The sequence below is a fragment of the Rhincodon typus genome, chromosome 16 (genome assembly GCF_021869965.1).
Source record: "Rhincodon typus isolate 14 chromosome 16, sRhiTyp1.1, whole genome shotgun sequence".
NCBI lineage: Eukaryota > Metazoa > Chordata > Chondrichthyes > Orectolobiformes > Rhincodontidae > Rhincodon > Rhincodon typus.
In genome coordinates, this window is record NC_063347.1 from 15,240,326 (window position 1) to 15,266,783 (window position 26,458).

General features: G+C 40.5%; 1 protein-coding gene across 1 annotated transcript in view; it reads left to right on the forward strand.

Moving 5' to 3' along the window:
- setd5 (SET domain containing 5) overlaps positions 1–26,458 on the forward strand; it is a 74,349-nt gene that overhangs the window by 20,667 nt on the left and 27,224 nt on the right. The window contains exons 4-7 of the mRNA XM_048606695.1: positions 17,393–17,498; positions 21,707–21,918; positions 22,376–22,434; positions 23,214–23,401. Coding sequence (XP_048462652.1) covers positions 17,393–17,498; positions 21,707–21,918; positions 22,376–22,434; positions 23,214–23,401 — 565 coding nt within the window. The remainder of the gene's footprint in view (positions 1–17,392; positions 17,499–21,706; positions 21,919–22,375; positions 22,435–23,213; positions 23,402–26,458) is intronic.

The window sequence follows — 26,458 nt, forward strand, 5'->3', positions numbered from 1 at the left end:
TGGAGGGCAGTGCTTCAAGTCTCTGTTTTTGAATTCTTTCTTGAGTGTGTTGATTTCCAAAAATGGTTTCTGGAAACTTTCAGTGAATTTTTGTTTTTTTTTAAATGGTGTGCAACTCTCAGAAGGGTCACAAGCACCAAACCAGTTTATTTACTGCATTGTGTCTGTGCTGGCTTTTGGTAGGAGCAATTCTGGACTGCCATTCCTCTGTCTTATCCCTGCAGCCTTGCACATTTTCCTATTCAGATAATAATCCAATTCCATCTTGAATGTCTTGATTGACTCTGCCTTCAGCACAATCTCAGGTTGTGAATTCCAGATGCTATGTGAATGAGCTTAAGTATTGTGATTTCATCTTTTGACAATTGCCTTAAATCTGTAAAATGAGCTCTTGCAGACAAATATCCACTGTAAGTATTAAAGGGCAGTCTCGTATTTTTAAGGGGCTGATGGAATGGATTTCACAATGATGTTTCTATTGCAATGTCTAGTAATTTATTTAGTAGAAGTAGACTTTGGGGTATTTCACACAACCTGATTTAATGCTTTAATGATTCTGTATGGAAAGCAAGGCTAAGAAACCAATATTTTTGCAAACTGCCTTTAAATGCCCCTGTTCTTTAAATGTGTTCAAGTCTTTGTGTTCAATCTTCTTTAATTCTACAGCTGCTGCAAAATGATGAGATCAGTAGTGTTAACTTGTCCCAAAACAGTCTTACAAATCATTAACAATTTAATTCATAATAACTTAACAACTGTTAACCTACGAACTCTTAATAATCCACTGGCTCTTTCAACTTTCTTTTTGCTCACCACATCCTACCTTTACTCACTGTCTCTCCCGCGTGCTGAGCTTGCAATTTGTTGGCCTGTCTGTTTGCCTTTTGCTTCTTGCCTCTGTTGCTTATTGGTGGGATGGAAGCTATAAGGTTGATGAATAGGCATGCCAGTGAAAGAGGTAGCATGCAGGATGGTCGTAGAGGGTGAGCAGGAAGTGAGTAGGGGAAGAACGTGTGGAGTGAATGCTGTTTTCATTGCTGCCCAGGGTAATTGAGCCAGGGAAAGAGAAGAAGAGCTGAAAGAAGCTCAAGGTTGAGATTTATCCACCTGTGTCGAGTGAGAACTGAAGGCTTTCTGGAGGTTATCTGCCTGTTGTTCAGTTTAGGGAATCAGCTGTTGTTTATTATTTAATCTAGTGATAGCTTCAGGCTCCAGGAATTGACACAAGTGAATTTTGGTTGTTAATTCCACCTGATTAATCATGTCAGGCTTGTATGTTGTCTGTTTATTTCATGTCCTGGGGGAATCTACCATTTTTTTGCTGATGGGCTAGAGTGGCTGTAAACCTCATTTAACCATCGGGATGTGTTTGGGTGTAATAATTAAGTGATTAATCCATCAAGTACCATTCTGCAGCTGTGCAACTTAGAGGGAATACTGCTTCTCGTTCTTCAAAGTCTTTGGTTGTTTGGTCCAATTCACTGTGTCCCATCATAAGATAGCCCTTTCACGCAGGAACCAATCCAGTGAACCTCTGCTGCACTGCCTCCAGTGCAAATACCCCTGTATATCCTTCTTTAAATGTGAAGACCAAAAATACATACAGTATACTGGGTATGATCTTATCAAAGACATCTACAATTATAGCAAAGCTTTTTTGGTTTTGTTGAAGTCAATTACTTTGTCTGCTACTTTAGTGCTCCTTATACAAATTACTCTCAAGTCTCTGTGAATATTAGCATTTTTAAATGTTGTGCCTTTGTAGCATATTCTGCTTTTCTGTTCTGACTATTGAAATAAATAGCTAAATTCTTCCCTGCATACACTATCTGCCGCTGAGGTGTGCACTCATTTACTCGGTCTCTATCTTGGCAGCCACTTTGAGCCTTCCTCAAAACAGCTTTCATTGCCACCTATCTTTGTATAGCCAGAAACTTGGATTCCTTATTACTCTCAGTCACTTTGTCTATGCAGATTGTAAATAGCAGAGGAGCCAACTCTGATTCTTGCAGCACTCTGCCAACTTGAAAAACCCATCGATCCTCACTCTCTGCCTCCTGAATGTTAAGCAATCTTCCATCCGATCTCATGACTACCCCATACCACCTGAGCCCTTACCTTGTGTATTTTTTGTGTGACACCTTATTGAATGCCTTTTGGAAATTCAAATACAATATACATATGTATATACATATATATACTGGCTCCCGTTTATCTACCCCATTAATTACACTTGCTTTAAAAAAAACTAATAAATATGTCAAAAAGACTTTCATAAAGCCATTTTAACTTTTCTCATCAAGCTATAATCTTGTACATGCATTGCTTAAGTTTGTTTCAGCAGGTTCCAATGTTTTTTTTCTTTACCACGTTTTCTTTATCAAGGGAATATTGGAAAGTTCTAACTTGTGCATCAATTACCTTTGTTGCTACCCCTTTCGGAATCATAGGTGTAGGCCATCAGATGCTGAGGATTTGTTGACTTTTTAGTTTCTTGAACTTAATTTTTCTCTTGTTACTAATTGCTTTACATTTCTCACTCTTATTAGCCTCGTGGTTGCCCTTCATTTCTGGTATGTATTTTATATCTTCTGTGAACACACCCAATATATTTGTCACAGTCTTGTCATCTCCCAAGACAATTTCTCCTGTCTGTGTGTCTAAGTTACTGAAGTTTGTTATCTACATTTTTTCCCCTTTAATCCACTTACAAAAGTAAATGGCGAAGAGTTTGCACACTCCTGGCTAGTTTGCCATCTTTCTGCTTTCTCCCTTTTAATGAACATTTTCGTCACTTTTTTCTCATTTTCTAAAACTCTTCCAATCATCAAGTTTAGAATCATAGAATAATTTACAGCACAGAAGGAGCCCATTTGGCCTGCTGACTTCCATGACTTCCCTTTGTAGATTAAACCAACCAGCTCCATTCCTTTGCCCGATCCCCAAAAGCATGCAGATTTTTTTTGTCTTCAGCTTGCTTATGACTGTTCTTTACCTTATAAGCCTCTTTTGTGCTGCATTTTTGCTTTTTACTGGAAGGTATTTTCATTGAAATGTTTTAAATATTTCATTAAATGTTTCCCACTTTTTATTTACCTCCTTTTCATTGAATCTATTTACTCACATCAGTTGTAGCCAACTACTAGGCATGAGAGGAGAGCTGGCTCCATTTCAGTTTTATACTTCTTGTTTTTGATTGAAATATATTGCTTTCAAACTTAACATAGAATTCACTTGTATTAGGAGTCTCTGTTTTGTTTGATTTCATATTCTTATTTTCTGAGACGTTATGCCTCACAGGCGTAGCATACTGGAAATTAAGCCTTTCTATTGCCAGAGTTGTGACAAAAGTGAAAATGTTATCAAAGAATGTAAAGTCCCCAATTTACCTGTCTGATAGACCTAGGTTAATGGAAAACACCGAGCAAATTTCTGGACTTAACAAGGACTAATTTTTACTTCAAATAAATATTCTAACCACAGGTAAACACATATACCTGTAGACATTTAACTCGAATAGTTAAAACTCTAATTTTCTTCTTATGCACCTCCTTACATGCATGCATGCGTGCAGATACAGACAGATACTAACGCCTTTAAAGTTCTGGATGAGATGGTAAAACTACTGGGGAAACAGTTCACTGGCACCAATCATCAGAATTTGAGTGCTGGATCTAGGGGAAATGGAAGCTGCAAAGAAGAGGAAACAGCTTCAAATCTGCTAGCAAAGGAATACTCAGCAAACTTGGAGCTAGGAAAGCTGGAAATCATGGAGGTCATGAATTGCATGAACATGAGTGTTGAATCTCTTGCATAATGCTGCATATGTTCAGGAGGTAGTATGTGGGGGAAATGAAGCAGTGGATGCCATTGTAACGAACACAGTGTAAATTGTTAAAATTAAATCTGAGACACAATAGAAAGGTCAGTAATTGCTTGGTTAAAATATTTCAGCTTTGTAAAAATATGATGGAAAAGCATTAGCTGTCACCTCACTAATCTGGATGGTGTTTAGTGTAGTGGCTTTTGAATAAAGAAGTGTGTATCAGTTATTTTGAAAAAATCTTTTGTTGCTTATTCACGTCTGTTGTTGACTGCTAGCTTAAACACTGGTGTCTAGGAAATCAGTGCTTTCCTTGTGTGTTGTGACTTTAAATTTTATGGATGGTTAGTAATTATTGACAAAATTGATGAATTTGTCTAATTCTATGTCTGTGCAAGTCCAAATGGAATGTACATCAACATAAATACAGAAAGTAATGTTGTTACATGAGTTCATCACCAAATAAAGGAGTAATGAGAATGAAAATGTAGCCTGAAAACCAAAGGTTGTCCCAAAAGTTAACTAGTGCCCTAAACAAATTCTGCTGATACCTTCACATTCAATTCTACAGTCACCAGCACGGGAACTTTAATTATACCATTATGACCCATTATGGAAGAAATTTAGGTTCTGGTTCTTTCTTAATTCACTCGTGATGTGGGCGTCACTGGCTGACCAATATTTATCGCCTATCCCTAGCTCTGTTGAGAAGGTTCTGGTGAGTTGCCTTCTTAAACTGCTGCAGTCCACCTGCTGAAGGTGGCCCACAATGAATGCCGTTAGGGAGGGAATTTCAGGATTTTAATCCAGTGACAGCGAAGGAATGTTGATACATTTCCAAGTTAGGATGGTGAGTAGCTTGGAGGGAACTTTGAGGTGGTGGTGTTCTCATGTGTCCACTGTCCTTGTCCTTCTAGATGGAAGTAGTCATGGGTTTAGAAGATGCTGTCTAAGGATTTTTGAATCTGTTGACGTAAGCAAGCAATTTTGTTAAGATTCTCAATGTAATGTGACAATACAGTCCTAAGCTTCGATAAATGAGCAAAAATTGTGATACAGTTTGGTGATTGGTGGTGATTTGTACTTTGTCATTCACTGTACAAATCTGACTGAGAAGTAATTCTTAACAAACTGGGAGACTGTGGCTGACACTTGTTAATACGATGCTGAAATTTGGTTGACAGTGTTCAACAAGTATAGCTGAAAGTTCATCCAGTTTTTGCTTTAACTTGCGCAACTGGAGATTTACTAGAGCAAAAGTTTTGAGAAGGTTTTTAACTAGTGGGGATCAGGCTGGAAAAGGATACAGAATTGAATCTCTGAAAGGTGGCGTCGGTTTAGGACCCCTGACCACCTGTTTCCTGTTTCATGTCTTGATCCAGGTGGTTTTGGAAGTGAATGGGGAGGTGATTTGTGCAGCTGCCATGAAATTTGTCATTGAATTTTGCGTATCTTTGCAGTTTGATTTTAACAGTCAGTGCACTGATTCCCAAAGCATCTACATCTCGTACCTCCATGAGGCCAGAACACATCTGAGAGTGATGGCTTAATGAAATTGAAGGGTGGGAAGAATTTAAAGACTAAAATTGCTAAGCCTGTGGTGAGACACACAGAAAACCTTATGCTGGCAGGATTATTTCTGACATCCTGAAATCATTACATTTTTGTGTGCCATTGTAAACTTATTGGAATATATGCATCTCTACCTCAACATTCTTGCTGTCAGCCTTTTACTGCAGCACGGTACCAACTTATGCTGCTATAACCTGAACCTCAGGGTGGAGCAAGAGAAATAACAACATCAACAGCAGCTGGAACATCACCAGCTGTCTTCTACTAAGTAAAATGCCGCTCTACAGGGCAGAGAGTATGGAAACAATGGGCTGCCTCCAAAGAAGAGGGCTATTAGCAGAATCAACAGTCAGAGAGAGAGAGAGGAACAGCTTTTTTGACATGTGTGAGCACCAGTGTTTCAGAGTTAGCCTTTCACATCATACCCCTGAAAGAAGAATATCTTCCCAGTGGAAGATGGGCATACATTGTTGGAAACTATAGGTAGCTGTCACTGGAGTGTTATTTACCAAGTCCCCATTTCTCTCCTAAGTTTTGTGCTGTCTTGAAAGGAGAGTTATGATTGTAATAGAGGTATACAGCACAGAAACAGGCCTTTCGGCCCAATCAAAAATGCTGCATTATGTAGAGAGGAAAGAAGGACAACATTTGTGGAGGGTAAAATGAGGAATGGATAAGAGATGGGGCAAGGATTAGAGCATATGTTAGCTATTCAGATGGTGGTTGCAGGAGGTGCCCAGAGACAGCAGAATGAGTTCTGAAGAAGGGTCACTGGACATAAAATGTTAACTCTGCTTTCTCTCCACAGTTGTTGCCAGACCTGCTGAGTTTTCCAGCAATTTCTGTTTTTACTTCTGATTTCCAGCATCCGCAGTTCTTTGGTTTTGTTGAGTGCGGGGTATGTTGTTTAGAAGAGTACGGGTCAGAGTGAGATTTGGCACCTGAAAGTATTATGACACTTTTCCTTTCCTACTGTTAAGAATGTTGACCCTGTAGCGTGCTATTTTTAGGTTTGGGGAACCGTACCTTTTTGCTGATTTTTTTTGGCTTCTGTCATGCAGACTTGCTTGATTTGAGAGGCTGGCTGCTTTCTCACATCCTTGGGGAGTATCAACTCACTTCTGCCTTTCAGATTCTGCAGCCAGGCTTCCAGATAAAAGTGACATTTAGAGAGGTAGGAGTGTGGGGCACCGTACCTTGATCTCATTCGTATTGCAATGATTTCTGGAGCTTCAGGAATCCATATCCAGTTTAACTATTCTGATCCATCCCTTTAGTTGGAAATCCTTTCTTTGATAGATTTGATCTTCATCCTATGCACCTTCTGACCCTCGATGGTTGGGAAACCATGAATTGGAAGACTAATGCCATGGCTCAATTTAAGAGCCATGACAATGCCCCACTGCAGATTCCAATGAGTTCATGACCCGCTACAGCTCCTACTGGGACTATCATTTGAACATTCTGATCTTTAAGTTTATATTTAGGAAGATGTGAAATTGGAGTTTAGATGCAATTGTACTGGTGAATATCTGTTTTTGTAACTGATACATTGCTCAAGGCAAGTCCATTATGGAGACATGATGAATATCATTACAATGTGAATTGACCAGATAGGACCCAGAGCTTCCTGTTTCCACTATTCATACTACGTGTTTTGACAAATAATGTCAGATATGATGTTAGTATAGGACTTGGCAGTCTTATGACTGGCACGTGTTTTTTCGGATCATTTCTGTAGATCAACCACATTTAAGTATTTGTGATGATATTATCTTGTTTGCAACCTGTGGAATAGAACTAAATCAAATACTGCAATTTTCTCTCCGTACCAATGACTTGATATTTAATTTTAATGTGAAGCTTTTATGCATTTTCAGTCATGCATCCTAGATTCTCACAAGATGTTGAATCAGGTGACTTGGGACAATGCTTCTGGCAGATTGGGGCGGGTGTAGGATGTTTTCCATAGCTTCGTTCTTCACAGTTGAGTCAGTGTTTTGCTCATCTGAACTGGATGTCAGACAAGCAATGTGACAAATCAGCAAGAGGGATAGGGCTGCATTTTTCAGCATGTGGAATCTCATGTGTTTTTGGATGCTATAGCAGGTAGAGCGGAAGGGCAAGATGAGAAATAGAAGACATTTATATAGGTGCTTCTAGAGGTATAAATATTGAAAAGCCCTGCACCCGATAGACTGCAAAATTTAAGCTTAAACTCTCCTGATACCCTTTCCTTACTTTGCTGGTGGGAGGGATATTTCTGAGAGTGGCATTTTTCTGCACTTTACCTACTGGACTTGGGTAAAATGCACGATGATACTGGAGAGAGGATAGATAATGACTTTGTATCTGGCAAACACAAATTCTATGGTTATGAATTGCTCATTAGATTAATTTAGAGATCATTAAAACTGAGTGGTTTCCACATATGCGAGCTGGCTGGCCATCTGATCAGTTTCCATGCATTTGCATCTAACGAATTTGAGCTTTCAGCTTCAACTTTAAGCTATTGCATCTTGTCTGTGTAAACCTGGTCTACAGAATTTGTGTTCTACTCCCTGGATTTGTATTGCAATGTGGATGGGGAAGAAAGAGTTTTCTTTTAACTGCTATTGGTAATTACTATTATTAGTTTGCCACTACAAATGGCATTTACAAATGGGTAGCGCATCTAACATGCAGAAGCAGTAGTATTCACAATGTTGATGTTTTCTATAACCTGGGTTGTGCAGCGAATGAGAATTAAGCAGACGAAAAGGTCACATTGAAACGTCACATCATAATCAGGAAGGAAAATGCTACATTTTGTTTTGTTGGTGACCTCTGCTGGTAAGAAATAGAATGGATTTTCCTGGTATTAGGCATTCTGAAGAGGCCTTATTCTTATCTTGGGCAACTAGCAGGAAAGCGGTATATTGAATTTGATGATAAACTCTGCCCTTGCGGTCAATGAATTTTGTTTTTATATTGTTCCCTTCAAAACGTCGGGATTATACCACATTATAGCACAGTCATTAGAGTGTTTTGAAGCATAGATGCAGTTGTAACTTGGGGAAACTATCACAACCAATTTGCACACAACTAGTTTCTAGATGGTCATTTAGTAACAGTATTAGTTAATTGATCAATATTGGCCAAGGTGCTAGGAGAACTCCCTTGCTTCTCTTTGACGAGGGCCATGAACTGTTTTATTACATTCATCTAAATTAACAATGTTCCTTAATATCATTTTTAAGATGACATCTTTGACACACTGAGATGAGAGACTAGGTTGTTTGCAAGTTTAAGATCCTTTGACTCCAAAGCAAGAGCTCTAGAACTGAGCCACACAAAACACTTCAATATTATTAACGAGGGATACAGTAACATAGTAGTTGTGTTACTGGACAAGTAAGTCAGATCCTTGAGCTATTGGCCCAGTCACATGAGTTCAAATGGGGACTTCAATTTATTTTTATTCACTTGTAGGTGTCGTTGGCTAGCCAGCGTTTATTGCCTGTTCCTAATTGCTCTTGAGACGGTAGTACTGAGCTGCCTTCTGAACAACTGCAGTCTACCTGCTGTAGGTTGACTTACATTGCCATAAGGAAGGGAATTCCAGAATTTTGACTCAGTGTCAGTGAAGGAATGGTAAAATATTTCCAAGTCAGAATGGGGAACTTTTGAGGTGATGGTGTTCCCATGTATCTGCTGCCAAAAAACAAAGAAAATTACAGTACAGGAACAGGCCCTCCAAGCCTGCACCGACATGCTGCCCGTCACAACTAAAACCCCGTATCCTTCCGGGGACCGTATCCGTCTATTCCCATCCTATTTATATATTTGTCAAGACGCCCTTTAAGAGGCACTATGTATCTGCTTCCATTTCCTCCCCCGGCAGCGAGTTCCAGGCACCCACCATCTCTGTGTAAAACAAAACTTGCCTCATACATCACCTTTAAACCTTGCCCTTCGCACCTTAAACCCACGGCCCCTAGTAACTGACTCTTCCACCTTGGGAAAAAGCTTCTGACTGTCCATTCTGTCCATGCCCTTCATAATCTTGCAGATCTGTATCAAGTTGCCCCTCAACCTCCGTTGTTCCAGTGAGAACAACCCAAGTTTCTCCAACCTCTCCTCATAGCTAATGCCCACCATACCAGGGAACATCCTGGTAAATCTTTTCTGTACCCTCTCCAAAGCCACCACATCCTTTTGGTAGTGTGGGGACCAGAACTGAACACAATATTCCAAATGCGGCCTATCTAAAGTTCTATAAAGTTGCAACATTACCTGCCAATTTTTAAACTCACTGTCCCAGCCGATGAAGGCAAGCATGCCATATGCCTTGTTGACTACCTTTTCCACCTGCATTGCCACTTTCAGTGACCTGTGTACCTGTACACACAGATCCCTCTGCCTATCAGTACTCTTAAGGGTTTTGCCATTTACTGTATATTTTCCATCTGGATTGGACCTTTCAAAATGCATTACCTCACATTTTTCCAGGTTAAACTACATCTGCCATCTCTCTGCCCAAGACACCAACCGATCTATATCTTGCTGTATCCTTTGACGGTCCTCATCACTATCTGCAATTCCACCAACCTTTGTGTCATCAGCAAACTTATTAATCAGGCCAGTTACATTCTCCTCCAAATCTTTTATATATATATATTACAAATAGGAAAGGTCCCAACACTGATCCCTGAGGAACGCCACTAGTCACAGCCCTCCATCCAGAAACATACCCTTCCACTGCTACCCTCTGTCTTCTATGACTGAGCCAGTTTTTTTATCCATCGTGCAACCTCACCTGTGACGCCGTGTGACTTTACCTTCTGTATCAGCCTGCCATAAGGGACCTTGTCAAAGGCCTTACTGAAGTCCATGTAGACAGCATCCACTTCCCTACACTAATCAATCATCTTCGTCACTTCCTCAAAAAACTCAACCAAGTAGTGAGACACGACTTCCCCTTTACAAAACCATGTTGCCTCTCACTAATACACCCATTGATTTCCAGGTAGGAGTAAATCCTGTCTCAAAGAATCCTCTCCAGTAATTTCCCTACCACTGACGTAAGGTTCACCGGCCTGTAATTAGCTGGATTATCCCTGCCACCCTTCTTAAACGAAGGAACAACATTGGCTATTCGCCAGTCCTGTGGGACCTCCCCTGTAGCCAGTGAGGATACAAAGATTTCCCTCAAGGCCCCAGCAGTTTCCTCCCTTGCCTCTCTGTATTCTGGGGTATATCCCATCAGGCCCTGGGGACTTGTCTACCTTAATGTTTTTCAAGACCCCCAATACCTCCTCCCTTTTGATCTCAACATGACCCAAACTATCGACACATCTTTCCCCAGACTCATTGTCCACCAAGTCCTTCTCTATGGTGAATACTGACGCAAAATACTCATTTAATACCTCGCCCATTTCCCCTGGCTCCACACACAAATTCCCTTACCTATCCTTGAGTGGGCCAACCCTGTGCCTGGCTACCTTCTTGCTCTTTATGTATGTATAAAAAGCCTTGGGATTTTCCTTAATCCTGTTTGGCCAATGACTTTTCATGACCACTTTTAGCTCTCCTGACTCCTTGCTTAAGTTTCTTTCAACTTTCCTTGTATTCCACCCTTGCTTCGTGAGTTCCCAGCCACCTAGCCTTGATAAATGCTTCCTTTTTCTTTTTGATTAGGCTCATAACATCTCTTGTTATCCAAAGTTCCCTAAACGTGCCACAATTATCCTTCATCCTTAAAGGAACATCCCGGTCCTGAGTTCTCAGCAACTTACATTTGAAAGCTTCCACATACCATATGTTGATTTGCCCTCAAACATCTGCCTCCAATCTACATTCTTCAGTTCCTGCCTAATATTGTTGTAATTAGTCTTCCCCCAATTTAGCACCTTCACCTGACAGCTATACTTGTCTTTATCCATCAGTACTTTAAAGTTTACTGAATTGTGATCACTGTTTCCGAGCTGCTCCCCTACTGAGACGTCGACCACCTGGCCAGGCTCAATCCCCAATACCACGTCCAGTATTGCCCCTTTCCTAGTTGGACTATCTACATACTGTTTCAAGAAGCCCTCCTGGATGCTCCTTACAAACTCTGCCCTATCTGAGCCCCAAGCACTAAGTGAATCTCAGTCAATATATGGGAAGTTAAAATCACCCATGACAAAAACCCTGTTACTTTTACATCTTGCCAAAATCTGCCTGCATATCTGTTCTTCTATCTCCTGCTAGCTGTTGGGAGGCCTATAGTAAACCCCAAACATTGTGATTGCACCCTTCCTGTTCCTGAGCTGTACCCATATTGCCTCGCTGTATGAGCCATCCAAGGTGTTCTCCTGCAGTACAGCTGTGATTATCTCCTTAACAAGTAGTGCAACTCCCCCACCCCTTTTATATCTCCCTCTATCCTGCCTGAAACATCTGCTTCCTGGAACGTTGAGCTGCCAATCCTGTCCCTCCCTTAACCAAGTCTCTGTAATAGCAACAACATCATAGTTCCAAGTACTAATCCAAGCTCTCAGTTCATCTGTGTTACCTGTTACACTTTGTCTTGTCCTTTGTCTTTCTAGATGGAAATGGCCATGAGTTTGGAAGATGCTGTCTAAGGTTCTTTGTTGAATTTCTGCAGTTCATCTTGTAGATAGTACAATCATTGCTATTGAGCATCGGTGATGCAAAGTGCGGATCTTGTGACTGTGGTGCCAGTCAAGTGGGCTGCCTATCCTGGATGGTGTCAAGCTTCTTGAGTGTTGTTGCAACTGCACCTATCCATGCAAGTGGGCAGTATTCCATCACACTCCTGAGTTGTGCCTTGTAGATGGTGAACAGGTTTAGGGGAGTAAGGAGGGGTGTTACTTGCCACAGCATTCTAGCCTTTGACCTGCTTTCGTAGACACTTGTTTTTATGTGGCATGTCCAGTTCAGTTTCCGGTCAGTGGTAACTCCCAGGATGCTGATAGTGGGGACTTTAGTGATGGTAACACCATTGAATGTGACAGGGTGATGATTGGATCATCTCTTATTGGAGATGATCATTGCCTGGCATTTATGTTGCACTTGTGTTACTTGTTACTTGCCACCTATCAGCCCAAAATTGAGTATTGTCCAGATGTTGTTGCATTTGAACATGGACTGCTTCAGTATCTGAGAAGTCGCGAATGGTGCTGAACATTGTGCAATCATCGGCAAACATCCCCACTCCAGACTTTATAATGGAGGGGCGTCCTTGACAAAGCAGCTGAAGATGGTGGGGCTCAGCACATTGCCCTGAGGAAGTCTTGCAGCGACGTCCTGGAGCTGAGATGACTGACCTCCTCTGAGAAGCACAACAGTCTTCCTATGTGCCAGGTATCACTCCAACCAGCAGAGAGTTTGCCACTTGATTCCCACTGATTCTAGTTTTGCTAGGGCTCATTGATGTTAAGAGCTGTCACTCTCACCTTACCTGTGGAATTCAGTGCTTATTTTGAAGCAAGGCTGTAATGAGGTTGGGAGCTGAGTGGCCTGGAGGAACCCAAACTGGGTGTCACTGAGCAGGTTATTGCTGAGCAGGTGCTGCTTGATAGCACTGTTGATAATACCTTTGTATCACTTTACTGATGGTTGAGAGTAGACTGATGGGGTGGTAATTAACTGGGTTGGATTTGTCCTGATTCTTGCTTACAGGACATATTCGGGCGATTTTCCACATTGTCAGATAGATGCCAGTGTTGTAACTGTACTGGAAGAGCTTGGCTGGAGGAGTGGCAAGTTGTGGACCACAAGTTTGCAGTATTGTTGTTGGAATGTTGTTAGGGCCCATAGGCAATGTCCAGTGCCTCCAGCTGTTTCTTGATATCACGTAGAGTGAATTGAATGCTGGTGATGACTGGAGGAAGCCAAGGTGGCACTTGGCACTTCTGGCTGAAGATTGCAACAAGTGCTTCAGCCTTACCTTTTGCATTGATGTGTTAGGCTCTTCCATCATTGAGGATAGGGATGTTTGCAGAGTCTCCTCCTCCAATGAGTTGTTTTAATTGTCCACCACCATTCCCGACTGGATGTGGCAGGGCTGCAGAGCTAAGATCTGATCACTTGGTTGTGGGATCACTTATCTCTATCTATCACTTACTGTTGATGTTTTTCAACATTAAGGTAGTCCTGTTTGGTAGGTGCACCAGGCCGACAACACATTTTTTGGTATGCCTGGTGCTGCTCCTGGTATGCTCAACTGCAATCTACATTGAGCCAGCGTTGATCACCTGGCTTGATAGTAGTGTTTGAGTGGGTATATGCCGGGCCATGAGATTGCAGATTGTGCTGGAGTACAATTCTCCTGCTATCAATGGCCCACAGTCCTTCATGGATGTCTAGTATTGAGTTGCTGGATCTGTTTGAAGTCTGTACCAATTAACATGGTGATCATGCCGCACAATATAATGGAGGGTGTTGTCAATGTGAAGGTGGGACTTTGTCTCAGCAAGGACTGTGCAGTGGTCACTCTTACTGCTATTGTCATAGACAGATGCATCTGTAGCCAGCAGATCATGGGGAGGCGATAGCCTAGCAGTAATGTGGCTGGACTGTTAATCCAGAGATCCAAAGGATGTTCTGCGACCAGGTTTGAATCCAGCCATGGCAGATGGTGGACTTGAATTCAGTAAAAATCTGGAATGTCTAATGATGACCATGAAACCGTTGTCATTCGTCAGGAAAAACCCATTTGGTTCACTAAAGTCCTTTAGGAAAGGAAGCTGCCTTACTTGCCTACGTGTGACTCCAGACCCATAGCAACATGATTGACTGTTAACTGCCCCAGGGCAGTTAAGGATGGGCAACGATTTCTGGCCTAGCCAGTGATGCCGTCATCCCATGAATGAATTTTAAAAAATGTTGTTAAGGATGACGTCAAGTATGTTTTTATTAGTTCCCTCACCACCTGCTACAGTCCCAGTCTAGCAGCGATGTCTTTTTGGGACCTGATCTGCTTGATTAGTCGTGTGGCTGCCAAGCCGTTCCTGGTGGTGGGCATTGAAATCCCCTGCCTAGAGTACGTTTTGTACCCTTGCCACCCTCAGTTCTTCCTCTGAGCATTGTTCAGTATGGAGGAGAACTGATTCATCAGCCAATGGAGGGCGGTTCGTGGTAATCAGCAGGAGGTTTCCTTGCCCTTGTTTAACCTGAAAGTATGAGACTTCATGGTGTCCAGAATCAATGTTGAGGACTCCCAGGGCAACTCCCTACTGACTATACCAAAAAAAACTGTGCTCCTACCTTTTTTTGGGTCTGTCCTGCTGGTGGGACAAGACACAGCTCGGGATGGAGATGATGGTGTCTGGGACATGTTTGTGAGGTATGATTCTCTTGAGTATGAATATGTCGGGCTTAACTAGTCCGTGAGACATTTCCCTCAGTTTGGGAAGTAGCCCACAGATGTTGGTAAGGAGGACGTTGCAAGTTGGACAGAGCTGTTCTTGCCATTGTTGTTGGCAGGTGGTCCTTCTGATTTCATTTCTTTGTTGAGACAAAGAGACAACTGAGTGGTGTTTCTTTTGCTAGGCCAATTCAGAGGGCATTTGAGAGTCAACCTTATCTGTGGGTCTGGAGTCACATGTTGGCCAGATCAAGTGAGACTGTCAGATTTCCCTCCTGGAAGGAAGGCTAGTGAGTCTGTGGGTTTTTCTGATAATTGGCAATGGTTTATTTTGGTCATCAGTAGACTTGTAATTCCAGATATTTTTGTTGAATTCAGTTTCCATCATCTGCCATGGCAAGATTTAAACCCAGGACCTCAGAGCCTTAGCTGAGTTTCTGGATTAATAGTCTACTGATAATGCCACTAAGCTGTCAGCTCCCCCATTCCTTCATTGAATTAAATCAATGTGGAGTAAAGACAGTGTGATTAACAGCGACTGCAAAACTTCTGGATTGTAAACTTTTTAAAAAAAATCTTGTTCACTAATGTCCTTTAGGAAAGCAAATCTGCCATCGTTACCCAGTGTGGCCTTTGTGTGATTCCAGATTCACAAGAAATGTGGTTGACTTCTAATTATTTTCTGAAATGCTGTAGCAGGCCACCCAGTTGGATCAAGACAGGGTTGAGAAATTTCTGTTATTTAGCAGATTTCTGACTTCCCCATCTCACAAGTTCACCACTTTAAATATCTTTACCAGCCTTCCTATTGGGTTTTTAAAAAATTGCAGCTCTGCAGTTAGAGAGTGTGGGAACTGATCACAAAGTTGCGATTGGAGGAGTAGCCAGCATGGAAAAGGCAAGGCTGCTGCTCCAATCACAGATTCTGTTCCTTTGACACTGGCCTCTCCACCTCCCCCAGTCACAAGACCCCTCTCATGATCTTGCTGCTCCTCCAGAGGCAGAATGTGCAATTTGGAGAAGTTGGTGCACACAAAAGTCTTCAGGGAAGGAGAAAGGTGAGATGATTGTCTTTTTTGTCCCAATAATAATAAAGGTCCAGCAAGTACTTTGTGACTGTTATTTGCCCTGGGAATTACTTGTCAGTAGACATGATGTTTGAGTCAGTCAGTCTGCTGTCTGTTGTGATGGAGGTTCTGGGCATTTTCTACCAATGCACAGTTGGATGTGTTTAAGAAAAACTTTGATGCCTCTAATGTTTCTTTTAGGAAAAAAAACACCTCCATTCACTGAAACCCAATAAAGGTTTCAATTATCTAGACCTTTTAGAGTTTCAATATCTGAAAAGCAATGTGTAATTGATCAAGATCACAAACAGATTTCAATCAATAATGGTTGTCTGTGCTCTCAAACAAGCTTCATCATGTATTGAAAATCTGAGAATCTTTACTATTTTGCATTATTTTGGGCCCTAGCTTGTTTGGTAGCTCTGACTGATCTCTGCTAAGGTTTCACTGCTTGTTTGTATAGGCTTCACTGGTTTTCAGCCTGTTTCCTTTTTTTCAGGTTGGAAAGTGGGTTGAATATTTAAACTGTCTGAATGGTTGCAGCTCAATAGAAGTTTCAGGACACAATTATTTTTAAACTTATTGGTGTTAACAAAATGAAAAGATATGAATTATCATCTTTTAAAGCTTTTTTTTTAATGAGATCATTGTTTCTATCCACTATAGAGTGGGTGAATGGGCATGAAAGCATACTATTGCTTGGTTGGTCATGATGGGCCATTGGAGTTGGTTGAAGAAGCTTTACACGGCTTGGGGTACAAAAGGCTATAGAGCGTCACAGGAGGGACATACTTTGGGATGGAGGACCTGAGGAGCCAGGGTGCGCATTTGAAGGACACACCTTAGTATGGGGAACAACTGGAACACCCTTTGAACTTATCTTCCAAAAGGTTCTTGTATGCACAACTATGGTACATGTTGATTTAAAAGCCTGACTGAACTTCAAGAAAATTGTGCAGTAGGCTCTGCTGAGCTTCACAATGGAGCTATCCAGGTTGAGAGTGTTGGGTACAGGATTGTGACCTGATCCAGTCTGCACTTTTTAAAGACCCTGGTTAAAATAGGAAGACCCAAGTTTGGAGTTGGGAATTCTGGAATTGGGTTCTGGCTGTCATTTTTTTTTAAGGGTTCCCAAGTCAACTTGATTGTGTGAAAATCTCTCGCTCTCGCTCTCTGTCTTCCGCATCCCCTCCCAAAAGCCATCTTTTCCCACTCCCCTTCTGCATTCTGCCTTTGACCACTCTCATGCTTGGTCAAGAAAACAACTCGTTGCCATATTCCAGTAGTTGGGGGTGGAAAATAAATACTGGCCTTATTACTAGCAGTGCGCTGTGAGTAAATATGGAGAAACGTATTAGTCCCACTTTACAAATCATATTTTTGCCTCATGTTGCCTTGGTTAGAGGTGACTAGAGAAGGCATGAGGTGTTGAACTGTGGCAGCAAGGCTAAGGGAAAAGTGAAAGCTCATTTGATGTCTAAAGGATTAAGTTCCAATGAGAAAAACAACATTTTTGAAGCTGCAGAGGAAAAATTGCAAACAAATGATATTTTGACTTTGCTTTTATTGTTTTAGCCCAGAGTTGGTGGAAGCTAGCCCTGCAGTTGCTGAGAAGAACAGCTACTCAAATCACAACTATGGGACTGCACAACATCATGGGTATAGAGGTCTGCCATATGCTGTAAGTAAGCAAGTTCTGTTTCACCAGAAGCTATGCTAGCCATATAGTCCTATCTGGATGACAATTAGATGCCTGTCTGAAGCACAAAACAGTGTATACATTATACCTCCAGTCAGGCCTCCAAGCAGCACCCAGCACAAATGTGGCTCCAGAATGCCTTTGGGGTCACTTGGGTGCAGGACACATGATCAGATCATCCAAAGTTCAGTGGGTAAATCCCACCATTTTGGTGATCATTCACATCAGGAAAATCCCATTTTAAAGCCATTTAAGTCTTAAACATGCAGTTGATCTGAAAGAGGAAAAAAAAATTGCACAAACATGAAAGGACATCACTTCCTAACCAGCAAGATGAACATATGTGTCCCCGAGCTCTACATATGAAATAGCTAGTACAAACTGAGACTGTTGTACAAGATTTAACAGGTATGAATTAGGGAAAGATAGAAAAAAGGATTAAAAAGTATTTGAAAGGGAGGCGATGAGAATTAGAAGTGGGGGAAAATATCCCAAAGTGATTAGTATTAGGTAGTGGAATTCCACAGGGTTCTGTTTTGGAATTGTTGCTGTTTACTGTGCACTTCAGTGATTTGGATAGAGATAATTTGTTGATGCTACTGAAATGTGAGGCGCAGTAAATAATTCTGAGGATCAAAGGAAATTGCAAATGGATACTTATCAGGCAACATGAGTAGAATTCATTGTTACTAACTGAAATTTAGTACATGTTAATAAAAGGAAAATAACTGTACTTCAAATGGGGGGAAAAAAAAACTAAATGACATGGAGGAGTGAAAAGATTTGGGAATTAAGGTTCATAGACATTAAAAGCAATACCTCAGTGGATAAGAGACAACACAGTGTGAATTTTCTGAAGAAGGGTCCTGACCCAAAACATCAACTTTCCTACTCCTCTGATGCTGCCTGGCCTGCTCCACGCTGTGTTATCTCTGGCTGCAGCTTCTACAGTTTTTGCTACCTCAGTGGACAAGGTCATTTGCAAAAAGAAAGCCGGATTATTCTTTTGAAATAATTTAACCAATTTAAGTTAATCGTTAAACTTGTCACATGGCTCATTTACGCTTGCTCGACATGTATCATATGCTGTGATGTACTCTGCAACAGAATGAGTATTTTTGCATCTTTTTTAAATTACTCAATTGGTTTGGAAACCTATAGTTCCCTATTACTTTCTCTGTGACACTGCCTCAACTCATCAAACAATATTGCCAAACAATAAAAACCTCTTTTCTTGCAAGATAAATTGTAACGATTGTTTGAAATTTGTCAATCTTAAAACCTGCAGTGTATTTAAAATAAATTGAATTGTTTTTGTTGTCTTCTATTGCAAAATGCCAGAAACATTTATGATGAAAGATCACAACTTGAAATGCAAACTCTGAGCTTGATTTTTGTGTTAAGACCAAGAAATGTGAGTTGGGCAATTTCCCAATTTCAAATTGCAAGCCTGACACCTTTGTTCATATCTGCCATATTTCTGTTTCCTAAAGGCATGGGTGAGGATGGTTTGGGTTTTCTGAGTCCTGAGGCACTCTCCAAGGAGTGCAGGTGTCAAAGTGGGCTGGTGTGAAGGCCGATCTTGGTTTGCTTGGATATTAGCCCAGATCACCGAAATATTCTTATGTTCCCTCACTCTCAGTTACTGTCAACTATCAAGACGCCTCAGGTTATTATTGATGTGGAGATGCATGTTTTAATGCAGCACCTAATTTTGAGATTTGGATATGTCAAAACAATTAACACACAGCTGTCAGAATATCCCACAATTCTCAGCTGGCTTCTCCCATTGGTCATAGGCTCTCGAACCTTCTTAATGGGGTTCCAGATCTACTGCCAACACATGCGAGCACACACACAATATGAAGAAGGAAATTCAAATTTCCTGGTGCTCGCAATGTCGACGCTAACTTGAGAAGAGGTGCATACAAGGTTTGCAATTATGGCCATTGAGTGATGGAGATATACGGCATGGAAACAGATCCTTCGGTCCAATTTGTTTATGCCGACCAGATATCCGATATAAATCTAGTCACATTTGCCAGTATTTGGCCCACAGCCCTCTAAAACCCTTCCTATTCATATATCCATTCAGATGTCTTTTAAATGATGTAAGCATACCCGCCCCCACCAGTTCCTCTGGCAGCTCATTCCATACACACACCACCCTGTGCGAAAAAGTTGCCCCTCGGGTCCCTTTTATATCTTTCCCCTCTCACCTTAAACCTATGCCCTCTAGGTTTGGACTTCCCACCCCAGGGAAAAGACCTTGCCTATTTACCCTATCCATACCCTTCATGATTTTATAAACCTCTATAAGGTTACCGCTCAGCTTCCACGCTCCAGGGAAAATAGCCCCAGCCAATTCAACCTGTCCGTATAGCTCAAAACTGCCAACCCTCGTAAATCTTTTCTGAACCCTTTCTAGTTTCACAACGTCCTCCGAGTTGGAGGGAGACCAGAATTGCACGCAGTACTCCAAAAGTGGCCAAACAAGTGTCCTGTACAGCCACCACATGACCTCCTAACTCCTCTACTCAATGCACTGACCAATAAAGGCAGGCATACCAAACGTCGCCGTCACTATCCTATCTACCAGCGATTCCACTTCAAGGAACTGTGAACCTGAACTTCAAGATCTCTTTGTTCAGCAACATCCCCCAGAACTTTACCTTTCTGCCTGACCAGTAAAAAAGCCACAAAAAATGGATGGGAGTCTGGAATTTGCAGTCAAAAAAATAAATAATTTACTCTCTCTAACATGTTCCCGCCTCCATTTGGAAATGAAAATCCAGCCCAGTTTCTGTCTCTGCAGGTGTTACTAAACTAACTGAATATTTCCAGCATTTTCTGTTTTTACGTTCAAATTATTTACTTATCACTGGCAATGTCCATGCAGCAGTTCCTTTCTGCCATAGATGGTTGACTGCTTTCCAGGTGTAATACACCTTCAGAATCTATCTTTATTCGTTCTGTACTCGAGCATAATATTAGGAGTAGTCTTCTTTGCAATTGTAAAGGTGTATGGTTTATTGATGGCTTTCTTCCCAAGGAAGCCAATTGTTTGCCCTTTTTACCTGACCTTAAGATTGTGCATGCCTCAAGATACCAAATCTTTTAATCTGACCATGCAGTTTTCGTCTGCTTAAGGAAAGAGAAATTTGAGGCTGTTTCTTCCTGTTTATGAAAATTCATGTTGTTTAAATGAGAAATATCATAGCATTTTAACTATGTTTATATGAAAGGAGAACCCGGCTCATGTTGAAAGTCAATTCAATACCTTATTCCAAAAGTTTAATGTGTGCAATGTGTTTGCTTTTATAACTAGTCAACTCTAATAGCAGTTAACAACTATACTTTGTAGTGGTGCATCAGAATGTTTTCCTATAGAATATGGTTTTCCTACTGGTGCAGTATTGGCTGAGGTTATCGGTGAGACTCTGAAGAAGAGTTCAGATACTTTGACTCAATTACAAGTGGTTTTTGCACTCAGTGTCACTGCTTATGCTCAGAAAATGATGAGGAAAGAAAGAAGCTAAATGATCATTCCATTTAAAATTGAGGGGTGAATAGAAGTTACAAAGCAGGGAAGCAAAATCACGTGCGTTCCAGCTAGAATTGGAGATACGTGGAAACTGATGCCATTCAGCTGCCTTTTGCACTGCTGCTTATTCAGTTAATTTCAAGAGACAGGTAGTGTAGTAATAGTAATATATTGAATGTAGCTTTCTGTCATACTTTAGATCAAGACAGAACCATCTGTGCTTTACCATTTATATTAAGTTACCAAATTCTTAGATTATCTGAGAAATGTATTGAGCTTGTATTTAACATGATGTCCCTATGGTTGAAATTAGTACAGAATATGTTTTGACCTCTTTGGTTTGGATTATGCTGCAGTTTGGACAGAGTGACTTCAGGCATGGTTCATGTGAAAATCCCATGTATGATAATTGTTTCTTAAAATATTTGTTTAAAAGAGAAAATGAATTGAAAAACAATTGAATAGCATTTTATATCGACTTTTATGTGCATAAAGGAAGTTGGATTGTAATGTTGAGGTAATAAAGAAATTATACTGAAATGAAAAGTCAATTGTTCCAGACCTCTTTACCTCAATACTGCTTTGTGTTTTCTTCTATTCTGTGTCACTTATTTTGTGTTTTCATGACTTGTCCTTTTATTTTAAGGACCACAACTATGGTGCTCCACCTCCTCCAACACCCCCAGCTTCACCACCTCCACAGACCATCATTGCCCGAGTAGAGCTTAATAGACTACGTTGCCAGCGATATGATGATAATTCTGAAGATAGTGACAGTTCATCTGAGGATGAGAACATTCCTTGGTGCCATTGTAGTTTAACTCAGGATGGTTTTATTATCGCTTGTGAAAATTGCAGGTATGAAGTAGCACTAGACATCTAAGGGAATTTTTGAACAGGCACAGTTGGTTCAGTGATTTGGCATGAACTTCAAAGGAGCTCACTAAAGGAGCACCTCCCAAGAAAAAAAATCATGAGTGAAAGACCAATTAACAGCCGTTTTATTATTGTTTGCAATTAGTTGATTTATGTTTATAAATAGCACACAGCACCGTGTGGTTCAGGATTTCATTGTATTTTTAAAAAACACCAAAAAACTAATGTCACTAAATGGTAATATTTCTCGATGCAACTTCTAGTAGTATTTAATGACTCCTTTTATAATTTACTTTTTATGGAGTAATGTAACACTAAATGTCCGAATGATGTGCGCTAATCCTTTGAGAGAAGCTGAATCAACACTGATTTAAAATTCTTGGTTACAGGTTTGATCATCAGTAATTCATTGTGTTGTAATCGGTGTTGATTTTCACAGGGGGCTGGACAGGCGGAAGGTCATCAGACTGCAGCGCAGGAAGCAGGAGAATGTGTCTGGTAAGGAGAAAACATTTATTTGGATGCTTTTTTTCTCTTCATTTTATTATTAGTACGGAGTACAGTCTCAATGATTTAGCAATGATATTTTATAACATTTTGTTCTACTGTATTTAGATTTTTTTGTTTTAAAAGGGAACCAGTGATTTCAAAACTACTTGGTAGGAAGTAATGCTGGGACACCATTCTGTGAGAAAATATTGAACAAATGCAGTGGCCCTGAGGTGTTAAAACAATGGTATCAATCTTTGGCACTGCTGAGTGTGGTAACTCTTGCTGAACAACACTTCCATTTTTAAAAGGACTAGTTCTCATTTCAAAAAGTTTTAAACAATTCAGAAGCACACTGGTTTTTGTTCATTCAGCATTTAACTGTTGTTCACTTAAAAAGCTTGCAGTGCTGTTAAAATTGTTAATTGTTCAATTAGGACATTCTCACTCATGATTCACCATGTGGTATCTCTCGCACTTCGTGTAACAATCCACAAACTGCAATTTATTCTTAATATTATGCTTATTCTGCAAAAAGCCTGCTAATGAAATAGAGGAGAGAAAGCTTATTCCATCTACTTGTAAAAGTAACTATTGCACTTTGCAGTATTTGCTGCAGCAAACAGGTGCAGTATATATAGTCCTGTTGATGCACTGAGTTATTCAGTGTTTCGTAGTGAATTTCTTGAATCTACAACTGAAGTTAAGACAATGGAGCTGACAAGTCATCCAGGAAATTGACTTCACTTGTTTAACGAATTTATGGATGAAATCATCTTTCTCCACAGGTGGAGATAGCAGTGCAACTGAGAGTGGGGATGAGGAAGTCTCCCCATCGACAGTGTCATACACCGCGACACAACACACACCCACCAGCATCACACTTACAGTCAACCGAGTAAAGAGAGCCAAGGCGAAGAAGAGAAAGAGAAGCACAGAAAAAGCAAGAAATGCCCCCAAAACCAAAAAAATCAAGGTAGGTATTCAAAGGAAGCGTCTGCACATGGAATGCAAGTTCAGAGTTTTGGTGGAGTTTTACTTTTCTAAGACTTCAGAATGTCAGTTGCTGCAACTTGAACGTTTGAAAATAGAAACCACGTCTTCAAAGACTAGAATAAAATATAATTTTACACTTCCAGCATAAATTTTCAAATTGAAGTTGTGAAAATATAATACAGCTATAACAGAGACCTGCCTCAAAGAAGGGCTTGATAGGATATTGAATATTTCAGGTGTTTTGAAAATTTACAAAAGAAGGTGTGGCTATATCAATTAAGGGGAATATCGCAGTGCTGGAGAGAGAAAATGTTTTAAATGACTCAAAGATAAAACATATTAGAACCAAGGAATAAAAGTGGTGTACCAAAGGGGTTTCTGATTTCTAGCATCTGCACTTCTTTGTTTTTTGTTTAGTGTCAGAAAGGTGTAATTGCATTGCTGAGCACATTGCCTCCAGCAGCTGGAAAGATGTTGAGAAACAATTTTGCAAGGAAATTACAGTAAGGTGTGAGAATTATAATGCAGTTACAGTGAAGGAGTTTAATTATCTGAATAAAGACCATAATAATAATAATAGTTGTTGTAGTAGTAGTAGTAGTAGTAGTGGTGTAAAGCAGACCGAAGGGCATGATCTCCTAGAGGACCTTCAGGAAAACTTTCTATAGCAATATGTTTTCCATTCCAATTTGAAAGGATGCACTGTCAGACCTGAATCTTTGTCATGAGTTAGGCCAAGTATCAGTCAGGGAGAATTTATGGAACAGAAATCATTGAATCAGAATGTTTAGATTAGCTATGGAAAAGGTTAAGGAACAATCAGGGTGAGAATAATTAACTGGGGCAAACAAACTTCAATGGGACTTACTGGATTTGAACCAGATAAATTTGATTTAAAGTTTGGCAGGCAAGACTAACAAAAAAATTGGCTACCTTAAAGAAGGTAGAGTTTAGCACAATCAATGTATATTCCCGCAAAGGTGAAAAGCAGGGCATAAAAGCATCCACTGCTCCCTGGATAACAAAAGATGCAGGGATTAAGAAAAAGTATGCTTATTGACCAGATGTCAGCTAGATAATGCAATTCAGAACCAGTCTGCTTATAGAAGGTTCAGAGGAGGATTGAAAAAGCAAAGAAAGGGACAAGACCGGTAACTAATTTTAAAAAAGTAATTGAAAAGTCTTCTATAGGCATATAATTAGGAAGAATGCTAAAAGGAGGAGTGGGGTCAGTTAGAACCAAAGAGAGAATTTACGCATGGAGGCAAGACTGAGGCATGAAATGAATGCTTTGCATTTGTTTTTACCAATAAGAAGATGCTTCACAGGTCAGTAAGAAAGGGATAATTTAACACTTGAAGGGTTTAAAATTGATGTATGAAGTATTAATTAGGAATTAAAAGATATGGAATGATAGGTACTGAAAAGACACCATGGTGAGATGGGGTGCATCCAGAGATGCTGAAGGAAGTGAGAGTGGAAATTGTGGGGGCATTGACCGTAATTTTACAATCTTTTGTAGACTTTAGGTTGGTGTCAGAGGGCTGAAGCTAGAAACTTTAAAACACTGTTCAAAAATGATGTAAAAATAAGCCCAACAACAGCAAGCCAGTAAATTTAATGTCAGTGGTGGTGAAGGTTCTGTCATAACCGAGTTGGGAAGAGTTACACTATCTTTCTCTAAGCTGTTAGTCTTTCAAAATTTAATTGTATTATCCTGTCCCAATATGACCAGTTGCATGCTTTTTTTATATTGTACTTGGAATATAATGATCTATCAAATAGGTTTATTTAATAAACAACAAATTGGTGACCTGTTCTCAAAAATCATATTACAAGAAGATAAAAAGCTGATTACCACACAGTTTGTAATTTGGAAATGGAGATGCATACTACTCTCAATAACTCCAAGCACAGGCCTACGCACAAAAACACACCCCAATCACACTGCAAAAAGAGTAAAGAATAGATCTCTATCTACAGCAATTCACTTGTGGAAATATTTGTCTAATAAGTCTTAGTTCTTAAAGGGAGTTAAAAAAGGTGAGGTGTGGAATGTTCAGATGGCTGTCCATCTGATGTTTGAGCATGTGTAGAGACATGTCACCAACATAGCCAGATTTCTCAGGGCACCTGGCAAATGCAACTTGCTCAGAAACACAGTATCAAGAGGTCTTCCAGTCACTATTCAATCAGAATAATCAGGTTTCACACTGGATTCACTATAAAACTGCCTCAGTAATAGGAGATATGAGCTGAGCAGTTCTTTTCATCAAACCTTCTCAACTGAAATTTAAGCCTGCAAAATACAGTTCAAATGGAATAGCCATAAAACTCAGAGGTAAAAATAGGTGCTTCCCTTAAAGTGTATTCAAGCAACAAGCTCAGCATTATCTACCACAGTGCGGTTTCTAAGAAATCCCTTGCATTAAAAAAATAGTTCCAATGTCCTTTCATTCACCTGTTTAAAAAAATCCAGACACCCACAATACTTTAAGCTCGAGTCCATAAAATATTGGATACAGGAACCCATCTTAAAATGAATAGTTAACTTGAACAAATGCACACTAATTGGAGAAAGCCACTATAGATTTGTTTAGGGAAAATCCATGTTTATTTCATAGAATCCCTACAAGTGGAAGCAAGCCATTTGGCCCATGAATTTACGCCGAACCTCAAAACAGCATGCCACCCAGACCCAACCCCCTACCCTATCCCTATAAACCCGCATTTCCCATGGCTAACCCACCTAGCCTGCACATCATTGGACACCATGGGCAACTTAGCATAGCCAGTACACCTAACCCCCACATCTTTGGACTGTGGGAGGAAACCGGAGCACCCAGAGGAAACCATGCAGACACAGGGAGAATGTGCAAACTCCGCTTAGAAAGTTGCCAGAGGCTGGAACCTGACCCGGATCCCTGGCGATGTGAGGCAGCAATGCTTACCATTGAGCCAGCGTGCCGCTCATATTTAACTTGCTGAAGTTTTTTGATGATGTAACTGAGGATTTGTGAAGGTAGTGATGTTGTGT